The sequence below is a fragment of the Andrena cerasifolii genome, chromosome 10, assembly GCF_050908995.1.
Source record: "Andrena cerasifolii isolate SP2316 chromosome 10, iyAndCera1_principal, whole genome shotgun sequence".
Lineage (NCBI taxonomy): Eukaryota > Metazoa > Arthropoda > Insecta > Hymenoptera > Andrenidae > Andrena > Andrena cerasifolii.
This window is the reverse complement of record NC_135127.1, coordinates 12,496,306-12,510,717: the sequence shown is the minus strand read 5'-3', so window position 1 is coordinate 12,510,717 and position 14,412 is coordinate 12,496,306. Positions and strand designations below refer to the sequence as shown.

At 50.8% G+C, this 14,412-nt stretch overlaps 1 protein-coding gene and 1 long non-coding RNA gene across 7 annotated transcripts in view; one reads left to right on the top strand and one right to left on the bottom strand.

Annotated features, from left to right (window-relative positions):
* The window catches only part of LOC143373724 (uncharacterized), a 79,247-nt gene that overhangs the window by 23,756 nt on the left and 41,079 nt on the right, over positions 1-14,412 (bottom strand). The gene's annotated exons all lie outside the window — the stretch shown is intronic.
* Positions 1-14,412, top strand: part of Cpx (synaptic transmission protein complexin) — a 182,698-nt gene that overhangs the window by 137,049 nt on the left and 31,237 nt on the right. The window contains exon 1 of one of the 4 annotated variants that reach the window (XM_076821216.1): positions 4,883-5,016. The exons of the other annotated variants lie outside the window; for them this stretch is intronic. Within the exon in view, the coding sequence (XP_076677331.1) occupies positions 5,004-5,016 (13 nt within the window). The 5' untranslated portion in view covers positions 4,883-5,003. Of the gene's footprint in view, positions 1-4,882; positions 5,017-14,412 lie in introns of those variants that run through there. 4 annotated transcript variants of the gene reach the window in all.

Genomic DNA, 14,412 nt, shown 5'->3' with positions numbered 1-14,412 from the left:
AAACGAAGATGGAAAAGAGAAACGGGGCTGCATCGAACGAGGTCCCAGCGAGAAAAAGAGAGGCATCGGCAATTAGGAGGACGATTGAGCCCTCCTTAAGGGGATCATCCCGGCACAATGTAGTCGGAGAACCGCTCGATCGGTCGCTTCACGTGAAATTAAATGACCGACAGAACAAATTCCTCCACCCGACCAAGTAGCGCATCGCTGATCAGTAATTGGATTATACTGCACGAAGGCCACTCTGCGTGTGCATGTACCACGGATCAGCCTTATGTAACATGTCCGCCCGAAATCTTCCGAGCCGCCGTTCTTTGCCAAATCCTGCGTAATTTCTAGGCAACATCGTAAATTCGAATATCGCCGATCGTCAACCCCCTAGGAAACGAGACGACGATCGAAGGGAGGTGTGTGTGTGTAAATGTATGTCTTGGAAAGGTACGCAATGGAAGACCTCCTTAATTCGATTGGAACCCCTACACGGTACGAGAGAAAGTCAGATTCAATTCGTTTTATATCGAAGTCGCGAGCAACGACAGCGATCAGGCGAAACGGTCGGGCGCATCACGACTCAATTTAACGGGAATATAAACTAATGGGATTCTTTCGGAGTAACGTGTATACCATTTGCAGAGGCGTTGCAAACTCGACGACCGAATTGCCGAGTATACGTTCTCATACAAGTTCCCAGGACGGTGTACAATAGAAAGCGCGGGACACCGTATCCACCGTCATACGTTCGAGTTAAGCTCTCCTCGTCTCGGCGTCGCGTAGATCGTCGTTCAGAGTTAATTCGCCGATATTAGTGCCACTAACCGTGCAACTTTACGGCTGCTGGAGGAGCGCAGTGTCCGTCTGAATACTTAAAGGCAGAGGAACCGGGACCGTGCCCTCCAGAAACGAAACTAGACTCCTCCCAAAGAGTAAGCAAATATTCCCGTGGACCTGCTTTATCGCCGTTAAATCCTGGATCCACTCTCGAATTGGGTCTCACGTGTTACGAAGCACCCCGTACACCGTACACCCCTGCGGAATATTAAGGACCGAGAAGAGCGGCGCGCGATATCGGAAGGCAATGTAAAAGAGAGGAACAGCTAGAGAGAACGGGACGGTAAAAGAACATCCCGATCGTCTCAATTCAGCCGTGCTCGCCAAACTATAAAGTTGTTGTTAAAGTATTCCCATATCACCGGCCGTTGGTATGCCAATATAGTGGTCCCGGGGCTTTGTCGCCCCTTCTCATTCCCGGACGCAGCCCCTTCGACGTATTCCCTCATCGACCCAGCCTCGTAGACCTAGCCGTCGTCTCCCAGGAAGCCCTCGCATACCCGGTTTCGCACGTGGTGGTATGTCTGCATACCATCGAGATAATGATTGGCAGCAGGACTGCCTGGAGTCCGACCAGCACGGCGACGACGACAATCCTCGACAATTCGTGCTGCCCTGGACCCGCCGACTAGGGATATTAAACCGAATTACCGAGGAGTCTTCGGCACCCCGTGATTCCTCCGTGTACCTGATGATATCCACAGCGAGAAAAAATTCTGGGGACACGGCGTACGGGGCTATTCGAGCCGTAATTAAACGGAGTGTCCCTCCCCAGGGTGTGCTCCTCCTCTCGCGCTGTACTTTCAGCGGAAAATTCATTTACCGCGCAGATAATCGCGGGGAACTATCGAAAAGCGCTCAATAGCCATTCGCGGAGCATCTCAGGCAAGTCTCTCGAACGTGGAGTTTCGATCGTGGATAGAGTAGAGTCACTGCGATAATGAGCCGATGTTTGCACGGTCGCGTGGATCTTGATAGTTCGGTCAACACTAATTAAAGATAATTGGTTCGACTAAGGGAGCCGTGGCGGTGTCGATCGAAATCCCAAAATAAGCGCTCCTCCCCTGGTACTTTTGCCGCTACGGCAAATATTTGCCGCGCGTTGGACGGAATTCGTCTGTAATTGCAGCCATCTTGCGTTGATTGCGTCCAAGTGTTTACAGAGCCGGACGAGTCCATCGTAGCCGCGCACGTCCGCGCGTCCGTGCCGCTTAGTATTCTGAAGCATGGATTACCGGTGTTCCATCAACGCGTCTATCGTTATTAACGTCCGCAGTTAGCGAAACGGCTTAATATCCACGAGCGACGCGAGACTATCTCGTACCCGTCGCCGTCGCGGTTGCACCTGGATCCTCGCGATAAAAAGGATTGATCCGTGACAAGTCGAGCAGATTGCGTGACCGTTGTCGCGGTCTCGCGCTAATGAGTGCAATGGAACAAAGAGCATTTAAAGCGACAGTCGATGGATCGTTTCGCTCTCTCGTGCACGCGTATTTGATTTTATCGCTACCACAGTGCGCCATTGGAGATATTGATCCCGACGCCAGCTTAGTATCGACGCTCGAGATAATACCGATACGGTTGTCTCCTCTATCAGTGTCTCGTTTGTCGTCTCCTCTGATATCGGTGTCAAAATGCTATTCGGTGTCAAGACGAGTATCTAAACTTGCTGAATTATAGGGTTCTGGTATACAGAGTCTTAAGTACCGTAATATTTGATCGTTGGCATAGAGAAACAGCCGTTCCCTCATTCCCTTAAAAGCGCACAAAGTAATTGTAGGATTGGAGCCACGTACAGTCGAAACGATATACGCCTAGAAGCTCTAGGTTCTGCGCCACCTAACGATAAGAGTCTAGGTGCCTTACACTTGGTTTTTGCAACGCCCTGCCACCTGAGTTTGAATGGGAGTCGCGATTGTTGACCGGCGACAAGTCAGATCGGCGAAAACAGGAGTAGAGGATTCAGGCGAATGGCCTGATATCCTGGTGATGCCAGGCCACGGTGTTGGGTTACTTGTTTACCCCCGAGTGCCGGAACGTTCGATGCATTATTCAACGAGCGTTTGTATTTATCAAGGCAATGGCCAAGCTCGAGACCCCGTGCACACACGGCGAACACGCACGAGCGCGTTACCGCGCACTCCCTTAAACAGGTGAGAGATCGTCTCGGACTCTCTCGATGGCCAGCCCTTGGAGAAGTGGATTGCCGATGTTTATGGATTCGGTTGCTTTCCTCTTTCCTCTGGCCTCTCCAGTCGCCCGACTTACGCGCCATAAGTCAGTGACGCTCGACTGGTTTATCGCGAATAAGGAGTCCCGGGATTTTCTTTTCGTTAAGTGGCTCGCCTCGTCCCGTCCCGTCCATTCCAGTATTGTTCCAAGGCATCGTATCTGTTTAGCGAGACCCTGTGGATCCTTGGCGTCAGCGTAGATCGCAGCCTTGTCTCTCGTGGAGCACTAGTAGGTACTCGCGTGGATTACGGGAGTAATCAACTCTGAGGTATCTACATACATAGAAACGACGATAGATCGATCGCTGGGAATCCTTTGTCTATACTTTATATCATTTATCGAGTGAAAGACTCGCCGATTGCCTTTCGTCACGGGAAGCTTCGTTTCGCTGGCAAATAACGCAGCGCCGCCCTATTGGAACGGCGATAAAAGGAAGGAGAGGAAGGGTGGAGGCGTTCCCGATAGGTGCGTGAAAAACCCAATAAATCTTCCGGTTCCCGAGGCCTGCGAGATGAAGGGTGCGTGTTCCTCTTCGTGTCTATCAAGCTTCTACCCTATGCAGAACGGCGGAGGGGCGCGGGGCAAAGAGGGTCGCGCGAGGAGGCGAAGGATGAGAGGTGGGATGGAGGGAAGAGATATACGAGTGGTACAAGCTACGATAGAGGCGGACAATGAACAAGAAGCCAGACAATGAGCGAGGAAATCGAGACGGAGGGAGTGGAATAGGTCGGGAGAGGGTAGCAAAGGGCAAGTTCGATGAGGGTTCGCGTACCGATAAAGCCAGTCGAAATAGCGGGAAAGCTAGGGCACCGTTCGTGGGTCCTTTCGGTCCTAAGGTGGCATCTTACGTTCGACCTGCTGCCGTTAATGGGTCGGAGGTCGCAGGTTCTATTAACTACAAACCGCAACTAGACCGGCTTCTAAGTACAGCCAATAAATTATATCGCTCATTAAGCGAGGCCCGCGCGCGAGAATATTCCTTAATGGGTTGCCGGAATGCGTGCGTTCCAAGACGCTTTCGCGTTTACTAATTGCAATTTCGCTTGAGTGCAAGAATCGCCCCTTCCTCCCTTTCTTTCTCTTTCGGCCTCGTATCGGCCGCCACTTCTGGGCTTGGTCCACCCGCGATGAAATTTCATCGCGACTTACGTATCCAATTCACTCGCGCCAAGGAAACAATAGTCGGAATTGAACGCCACTGGAAGCGAACGGTTATCATTCATCGGCCGCTTTTTGTCCCCGGCTTTTCCAAACACTGCAGCGAGTCAGATTGGATGGACTTGCCGGGGAGCGATCGATGGGAATTGATTTTTCCACGGACCGATTGCCGTTCATCGTCGTTGCAACCGGCGCGGCGATCGGTTTGCGCCCTCCCGAAAGAATCCACGGTCCGGTACTTCGGTCCAGGAGCAGACCGTCCCCAAAATTACAGCGGCATTCTATCCTGACCCAGTGCAGTCGATCTATCTCGAGGGTGAGCAACGACGAACCCTATCCCTATCCCTATCCGGGCGGATTGGTCCGCGCGCGCACGGCTGCCGCTCTGTCCGAGTGCGTCGACTGATTCCTCGAGGAGGGCCGATCGCGTCGATTCCAGAAAGTTCGCTCGAAATATCGCTATTGCGTGCGGGCTGCGGGTTGCAGCCCGCTTCTCTGCGATTCTATGCGGAGGGAGGGTTTGCAGAAGTTCCAGAGGGGAGACCAACATTTTTCTACCCTTCTCTCCGCTGGTGAGAACCCCTTCCGACCATCGCGGAAGCACGCCCACCGGAGCCGCTGGTGGGGAAGTCGGTTCTTGATAGGGGACACGGAGGATGCTGGTGGTGGCGGTAGTGGTGGCGGCAGTGGTGGTGGTCGACGTCGGTGCTGGCAAGTGAAGTCCGACCGAAACGGCGCCAGTACTACTGTCGCCAGCATCACGAGCGCAGCCACGAGGCCAAGTCATGGACATACTGGGTATGTCCGCTAGAAAGCCAAGCATGCACTACTTAGCCTCTTCACTTGCCTCTGCTCTTGTCGATTCCTCGCGACTGCTATCGCGACGGGTTATCGCGTCGGTCTTTTCCTTTGCTTGTAAGATCAATTGATCCATCGATCCAATCATCACCGTCCAACTAAACAGAGCTGCAGCCTGTCCCGTCGCGTAAACCCGCCTTTTGTTTATTTATCCGTGTGCGAATATCGCGGTCGGGGACTGGCTCCAAGCTGGCCAGTCGCGCCACGAAGTACCCATCATCATACATCTGCATCCCATAGCAGCGAACTGATTCAGGTACTGTTGCTTCGTCATATCTGCCTCCTATCTCACTCTTTTCTCCCACCCGCCGGGAACTCCGTTTCGTCTCGAAATCCCCCAGATTTCGATCGTGCCTTTGCTCTTGCTTTCGCTTTTGCTTTCGTTTCGCGGTTCTTTCAATCGTCGCCTCTCTTCCATCGTCGCGACGTTTCCAATCAGATTAATCGTACGTTTTACGCTACGCGCATGGCTCTGCACTGCTTCGATATCTGCTAACGTTCGTGCTTGATTGGAGAGCGTGGTAATCTATCCACCAGTGTTGTGTTCCACCAGTTTCATGCAAAGTATCTGCTATGTTTCATCGTATAAGTGCACCGACTGTCCGTACATACTTTCCCGGGTAGGTGTTGTGTCTGAATATACACGGTGCGCCTCTACTGTCGCTAGGGACCTCGTTCACTTGCGCGGCGCACTCTCGTGACCGACAATCCTAGCCGAAAAGTCGTCTCGGCGTGTTTGAAAGTGCCTCGGGTAACCTGTCCTCTTCAATTCCGTTTTACTGTCTTCGCCGTCGTTGATCCACTTCCCTCTCCCTCCTCCCATCGAGCGCTCCAATAACCACGGGACGAAAATTTAAAACAATCTCCAATTTACAAAGGGGAGGCGAAAAAATCCGAGTACGAGTTACGATGGGAAACAAGCGTTCTCTGCGATACTTGAATTGCGAAAGTTTGCTCGTTACCAGCCCCAGAACCGTCGGAAAACGCACTCAAATTCCGTGGAATATATTCGTGGCTCGCGTGGAACGCGGAAAGAGTCACGCTGTTTAGCGAGTTGCTGCGAGTTTCTGTGGCATAAATTCGAGATACGTCGCCCCTCCCCTCTTTATCTTCTCTCTGGAATTAAAAAGGATCGGTGCTCCGCGATGTGTACCCTCGCGATACACCCGCGATCCGCCCAAAGGACGGGGCCAGCCCGAGGAGGAGAACATTCAAGCGTCGTCTTTCGAAAGAACGAGGGTCAAAGGCGCGTCGAAACGAATTCGTTAAAGCTGAACGTCGCGCGTCAAACATCCCCGACGATTTTCCCGTGAAATTCTCACGGCGAGTGGTCGAAGCTTTGAACTCGTTCGAGAAAACCTGGCATGACACGAAGGGGCTGGCCTCGAGTGTTCTCTGTTTACGCGCGCAAATGTTCCTGACAAGCTGACGTCGTCGAGGCGACGCTTTCGTCCCCGATGTCGTCCCCTACGGCTCGAAATTTTTCAACCACTCCCATTTCCCTGCGCCTCTTGTGTCTCGCAAATATGAGTGCCCTCCAACGTGGCTGTTTGCGCGCGAGATTTGCCGTGCAGCGATTCCAGCCGAGAGCAGCACGCTTCACTGCCGTGTTTTTCTTTCGGGGATCCAAGCCTCCTTTCCATTGCTCTGCCGATCGATACGCTTGATTCTCTGTACCAGGCACCGAGGTACGTACAAACGACCAAGGACAAAAAAAAAAGCGAATTCGTAACGCGGACAAACGATAGATGCATCCCCGCTCGAAACTGTCGAGCACGGTTTTTCTTTTTCTTTAACAAGAGCGCCGCTCGCGCTCGGCTCCTGGAAAATCTATTATCGGTGCTGGCCGACTGGCTACAAGGCCGCACGTATGTATTCCTGTCGGCACGACGCCACGCTGGAAACGCCGCTGGTTTCGCGTATCCTGGCCGGCGCGAATCGATACATTACAACGACTCGTAAATAACGCGTTGACAAGCCGGCCCGATATCTCTCTGTTCGTTTCTGGTCGCGTTTGAATCTGGTAATACGGCCGCGCGTTCACGCCCAAACCTCCTTCTGAATTATTACGAGCGCGGACTCGCTTCTGAATGTGAACTAGGTCGCGCGATAAATACCCCGGCGAGCTAGCCGACGCCAACCAAAGGGAGTATCGATCCCCTGGAAAGAATATTTACAATCGGCACGAGTGGAAAATCATCGATTCCAGGGACGAGGAATTGAGCGGAGGACAGAGGAGCCGCCGGGTGGGGCGGGTGAAATTTTCGCTTATTCGACGAAGCTGGTCACGTAACGAGCACGAATATATGCGCGGTGGAACGCGCGAAATCGATTGTCTGCGTGGAAAGAGTCTGCGAAAAACGTGACCCTCGTAAACGAAGTCTGTTTGCCGGGGAAATTAATTTTAGGGGCAACTGCACGAGAGTTGGGCGCCAAATACCCTTCGAAAATCACCGACTCGCTATCCACGGCAGAGTAACGTAGGCTTAGGTAACGATTCTCCCTGGCACGTGCGGCCCAACGTGGAGAATACATCTGCCAGTTAATTAGAGGAAAGTTCTTCGGGACCCTGCGCACCTCTGGTACATCTAGAGAGCCACCAGTGGTTTTCTTAGAAAATTCTCTCGGCTAGAAAGTGTCTACTTTCAAAGAATAAGAATGAGAGTCCTCGAACGACGGACAAGCAGCGGAAATCAGCGAAACGTCGCTCGAAATAAAGGCTGTCTCGCGTTCCTGCCTAACGACGTTTCGAAATTGAAATTGATATTGAAATTCAGTTTCCGGGACAAATTGCCCGACGCCAGTTTCTGGTAGTTCACGAGAAGTTAGATACTCTTAACCCTTTATATCCCACTCGAGGGTGGAATGTTATCCGTTGTGAATTTAATTGGGATCGCGGTGGAGACAGACGAGTACCGCACCGTAGTTGCTCCTACTTTAAACCCGCTCTATATTTGCGAATATATTTCACCGGGATAACTGCAACCGCATCTGTTTTCCAAATGGTCCTATTTCACGGTATCGTGAACAATACCGATCCGCTTTACGATGTAATGAAACTTTTGTCGGACGAAACCAGTTGCGCGGTTCAGCTTCCGCGAGAGGGCCGTCACAAGTGTACGATTATATCTGAAAATTGGAAAGAATCGATGCGCAAGTGGTTGATAGAAAAAAATAGTCGAAAAAATGAGTTTCAGGAAGCTTTCATCCCGCGAAATCAAAGAGCCTCTGGCATTGTCGTAACGAATGGCTTTCGAGCGCGTTCGATACTTGCTTGTTGAATTTATCGAGAACTCGCAGAAAAATTTTCGCTCAACCGGCAGCACCGTGTCAGGCGCGTCTTATTTAGTAACTGATTCGACGAACACCAGAGCCCACAGTAGCGCGACGCGGAACATGGAACTCCGCTTATTCCCTGGAATCCAATTATGTACAAACAATGCCGCAAATTATTCGTTAAATATGTGCTTGGAAATTCCTTGGTCGCTCTCGACGGTTCGAGTAAACTCGCATCCGCGTCGTTTTGCTTGCCGATTCGAGTGGACCAGCGACGACCTCGACAGCCAACGGGGGATTTACCTACCTAGTGGATTTCACTGACCACGAGAGAAGCTTACTCGCTTCGTGCTCCGCAGAAAAGCAACGCATCGTTGCGAAAAATTCTGATGCACCCGGAGAACGTAGTGTCTCGTGCGGCAACGCTTAGAAATATGAATCCTAAACAACGGAGTTACCACGCGAACTACATACGCTCCACGCTCGCGATCCAACTTGCATCACGGAAACTCTGCCGCGGTATAGCGGGGCTTTTAAGGAGAAGCCGTCTAGCGTGCACGCGATTCCGCCAAAGCAAATGCCAACAGCTAGGTACCCTTAGCAGAGTGCGAGCTTGCAAATCAATATCTCTCGTTTTTACTAGGAATTAAAGTCGATGGTCTAAAGTTTCGCGGATACTGGCCCAAACGAGCCTCCCCCTGAGTGTTGTGTCAGGCAACATTAAGTTCGTTCAACAATTCCTCGCGATCGTAGACGGCCGAGGAAGCTCCTTGGAGCACGCGTAAACTTTGCACGATAACCTGCAGGGAAACTTGCGACGATGGAGTTTCAAGAATCTCCGCGGTGGAATTTCGAACCTTCCAACCATACTCCTCATTAATTTCTTTAGCCTTCTTCGAACATCGTTAATACACAACTTGTAAAAAAGTACTTATACATTTTCGATGGCGAAGTCCTCTCTGGCCGGCTCGCCCGTCGCCACGAGATTAACGGCGAAATGAATGACTTTATCGATTTAATTACTCAACTGTTTGATCCAATCTATTACAAATGGCTGCTGCCAAGTACCTATAGTATTCCCGAATTCTTGAATAATGGAAATCACGTTTTAGACGTGATGTTTATCATTCGGCAGGAATGGGATAGAGGGATGATTCTTTTTCAAGTCGCATTAAGACACCAACAAAAGATAGGGTTGCGTTACGGATGAACTACTCTACTTGCACACCGAGTTTCATAATTTTTTTAAAAAAATATATATGTTTCATAAATTTTTTAATCACATTTTTCTTCGTATCCTGAAGGCCTAGACAAATTCTGCGAACAGATTTGAATTCAGCACGTCAAAATCTATAGGAAATGATGTATAACAAGTCAAGAAAAAACTTCAACCACGCGTTATAACGGAAGAACCAAAATTTTCTTCGAAAATGTCAACTTTGACATAGATTTTCAAGGTCAAAATTTGTTTGTCATATATTCTCAATATTTTTTCCTTATTCTGTAACATCTTAGCTTTAACCTAAAAAAAGATTTATCCCTCTATCTTATTCCTATCAAAAGTTCTACGATTTTGACACAAAAAAGGAGCAGTTTGTCCGAAGAATAATCAAGGAATAATGAGTAGAAGCTAATTAGCAGCTCGCAGCGAACGTTGCCGCGTGGTATATGCACTGCAGCTCGTTAAATTTTAAGGTAATTAATGTCTGAACGGCGTGACGCTGAAAAAAAGGGACGACCATCGACGACCGTCGGTTGCACGGCGACTGTGAATCAAATTTAATTTGATTTCACCGACAGTAAAAGCTAATTACAAAGAGCGCGAGGCGATGCCGAACGTGGTTGGACTGTTTCAAAATGGAAAAATGCCCCCTGTCCTTCGGTCCAATTCCCCGCGCGAGCAAAGAAATTTTCGATCGAACCGATCGATAGCGAAGGTCCGACCCAGATCCACCAAATTCGGTGGCGATTCCCGCGCGGAACATCCTCGTTCGTCGAACTTGCCTGATTTACAGGGATGCCGGGGCGGTCACGTGCGTGCTAGAACGTGCAATTAGAATCGCCTAATCGTTAGATCGAAGCGACCCGATAGCGTTCACGCGAGAGAACTCGGAACTATACAATTAATCCTCGAACGTGAGGATTATCCTTATCCCGACGTAGCAATAATTCTTGCTCTATTTTGCTCCCAGCTAGGCTATCCGTGCGCTTATCGTGCCTCGGCCGTTCAAGCAGCCCACAATAATTTAAAAAGATTATCTGCCCGAAAGTATTCACCTGCCGAAATGCAGAAGCTCGGTACCATTCCCAAAAACCACTCCCCCTGGTTTTCAAGCTCGCTTAAATTATCTAAGTTCACTTTCAAAGCCACACACTCGACTGCTTGCTAGGCCGATTATGTGGCGAAGCGTCTATTTTCGTGCGATCCAAATTGAGCTGCAACAGATAGGTGGTCGAAAGGATAACGGAAGTCGCCTAATTCGTATTCAAGGATCAACGGCCGATCGGCTGGCAGTGTTGGCATGCGATCCCGGTGTCACGTGTCAGATCTAACTGAACTGCTGAGGTTTCTCTTCGACCGACCTCGACGGGTTATGCAACGGGTTATACAAAAAAAATAGAGTCTTTACGTGCACAAGCTGTGGCCTAGTTCTCGCAGAAACGACCCTCCGAGTCAGCGGTTCCCAAGTCGAATCCGTCTGCCTCGTATCAAAGAAAGAATTATTATTCCGCGCCCAAGTCACTCGGATCGATCCTCCTAGAATTCTAATACTCTAGACGAATGAAAACCCCTGTTCCTCTAAAAATTCACAATCACGCGTCGAGTCCCCATGAAAACCTCACCACCAAAGAGCCCCGTGTTTCTCGCCTCGATTCGTTTAATCAGCGAAACACGGTTGTTCGCGAATTAACGTCGACAATGAGGCTCGCAGCATGTTTCGACCCGCGTCCCGCGCCTTCCGATCTTAAACGTTGTCGCAATTTTTTCCCCCACGCACTGGCAACTGCTTCTGGCCTGCCGTGTGACCCGTATTTTTTTAACGACGCTCATGAACCAGCTCTCGACATCGTGATAAGCGGCAACCGCTTGAATGCAGCCTGATCCTCGGGGCGAAAAGCGCCGCGAAAATGAATCAATCCGCTTCCCGCGCGACACACTTACGATGCCGTTTCCGCGGCGAGAATTTAAAGTAATTTAAACGCAGCTTGAGCGAATACGTCGTAAATAAACAGCGCGATCTCTTTTTCTTGCGCCCTCGCAACGCTGCCTGTCGGTTGGATGCAGAATCGCGGTACGTATATGTACAAGACGTAGCCTAACGCTCTCCTCTCGCCGCGAGTTTCGCGAAAGTTAACTTCCAACTAAGCTTCTTACCGATAACTTTATTAGCTGTCAGTAATAAAACACTCGACTTTGTTCCCGACCGTTTAGCTGGGCGAATAAACGGGAGCCCGCTGTTTCGTAATTACCGTCGGTTCGGTCCATTGGTTGCTCGTTAATTGAAAGGCCGATAAATAATTTGAGAGAACAGCAGCGGCAGTTGGCCGAGTCGCGCGTGGCCATTAAGTTAGAAGCGTGTTCGAAGAATTTCAGTTCGAGGTCTCTCGCCGAAGCGTCCCCTATAAGTCCCCGATATATTTCTAATTTAAATGCAGAAAAGGGACAGATTTACCAAGAGATTCCTTCCCGAGAAAGCTGAAACGACTCTCGTCCCTTTTGAAAGCCGCAAAGCATGCTCGGTCGATTCTGTTTAAGGGCGAGGCTTCGATTGCAATCAGCCTGGTTTCTAGCGTTCGAGTTCCGCGCGTGCCCGTATGTTCGAGCCTCGCCTATTTCCAAGCGTTTAATTGACGTTTGAAGAAGGGACAAGAAAGAATGCCAAAGGAACTCGGTTCCCCCAAGTAGCGTAGCCCGTCATTGGTCAGCCAGATGCTTGACCTACTCGTGCTCCGCGCTTGTACACTCGAGCTTCTTTGATGACAAGGTCGTGAAACGCGTCGTCGTCTCTTTTACGATAGCAAGCGCGGTCAAGCGTTCTGTGTTCCCGTATCTCGACGTTCCTTCTGGCCTTGCACGTATCGCGTGCACTCGGTACGGCCCTCTTATCTACAGGCTCGAATGAAAGTAACGCGAGAGCAGCGCCAGATATTCATCTGCCGACCAGTCATTTTCACAGGTTTAAATTTAATAAACCGGATGCCGATTTTATAGGAGGCCAAGCTACCCAGCCGCAAGGTCGTTCGAGGAAATAAGAACTCCGAACAAAGTTGACCGAGCTCTCCTCGAACAAGGAACCAGCTATTTACCGAGCTCTCGGTGTTCTTGATTCGCCGTTTGCGCCCATCGACGGAAGCAGCGTTGATTGGCGCCGAGTTCGCGTTAATTAGCTGAAAACGATGCAGCGATGTCGAGGGGTGATCGGCTGAAAGGCAAGGGGCCAAGGGGCCAAGGGGCAGGAGGCACGGGGGCTGGCGGCAATTTCGCGAAAGCACAAGCAACTCGAAACAAGTTGGCCGCTGTTGCGACTCAACTCGACGCGGGAGCAACGAATAAGGGGATGGCAGAAATAGGAGGAGAAATTACCCCGCTATTGTGGCAGGCAGGGCGAGTCTGCCGACGGTCCTGCCGAGACAAGGATCATCTCGCGTTTCCTTTGGAGGCGAGTTATCGCGGCGCAGTCGGGCCGAGAGGGCCACGAATCAATAGGACTAATTCTACCACGTGTCCCGAATACGACGCCGCGGTAACTTCGCGACACTTCTACTTTCTAGCCGGTCCCTCCGACTAATTACGATGCGCCCGTGGCATTTTCACCGCGTCGCGGAGGAAACGGGGAGTTGTAATTGGACGAGGACGTATCGCGGGAGGAGGAGCGAAGTTTGAAAGCAGTCGCGCGATACAATTACCACGTGTTTACGCTTCAAGATCGAAACAGAACGTCGCAGCCACCAGCCACTGCGAAGCCTCGGTCTTAATGAGAATGGAGATGACTGCTGGCTTCTAAGGGAAATTTTCCGCGCGAGTTGACAGTGAGAAACTGGTACGGTTTCGAAGCCAGCTCGGATGGAGATGTAACGTGTCACAGCGGCGTATATCCTTGCGTAACCACTTGGACGAGAAACGAAAGCCGTAGGAAGTTCGATAGCGGCGAGGGAAGTCTGCGCTCTCAGACAACCTCTCGCCAGAGAAGTTCGCGTACAGAGATGGACTTTTAACTTTGCCACCCTCGCCCTCGAGGAACATTCCTTTAAACACGTGTGAACACTCGGAGCATCTTGAATCGTTCTCCAAGGGGAAACGTCGACGCTGCGACACCCACGCGTCGCAAGAGGAGACTGCAAGGGTTTTCAAGGATTCGGAATGAAGCTCGCGCTTGCACGGCCACGATCGTAAATAACGATGCCTCGTGGAAATATTTCAATCCGTGGGCACGCGAAATCTCAAGCAGCACGAACGAAAGCGATCGGTCTGCGTCAGTGTATCCAGCGGATGCTAAGAAAGGAGAGAGTCTCGCGTGTTGTTCGCGTTGCACAGCTTCGTATCGACGAACATCCGTTCACGGGCAGCTCTTCCTTGAATCGACAATAAACGCGACGCTAACCGTGCGCTTTCTTTGCAACTCGTTTGCCTCTTTTTCCTAACCTTCCCTTCTGCCCCGTGAATCGATCGTTTCTACGCTGTATCTCCTCTGTGAAATCTCGACCCGTGCTTGACTTTTTTCGTCTGGGAAAGCGCAAACATTCCGATCGACCTGATTTTAGCACTCGATAACCCCGTAGGTTGTGCGGTAAAATTATAAACGTTCCCTCGTGCCCCGTGGAAGTTGCGAGGAAACCGCTACGTCGGTGCCTAAATCAACCGGATAGAAAGTTCGCAGATGAGGAGATTTCTGCTCGACAGGGGTGAGATTTACATACCGCGCGACCGGAACAATCAGCGTCCCAAACCAGCAACCCCTCGATACCCTTCCTAACGGGACCCTGAGTAAAAGGTCCGATACGTCCTCCACGATCTTCCTGCAGGAAATGAATAACCAGAGACTGCCCCTGGCGATCCGA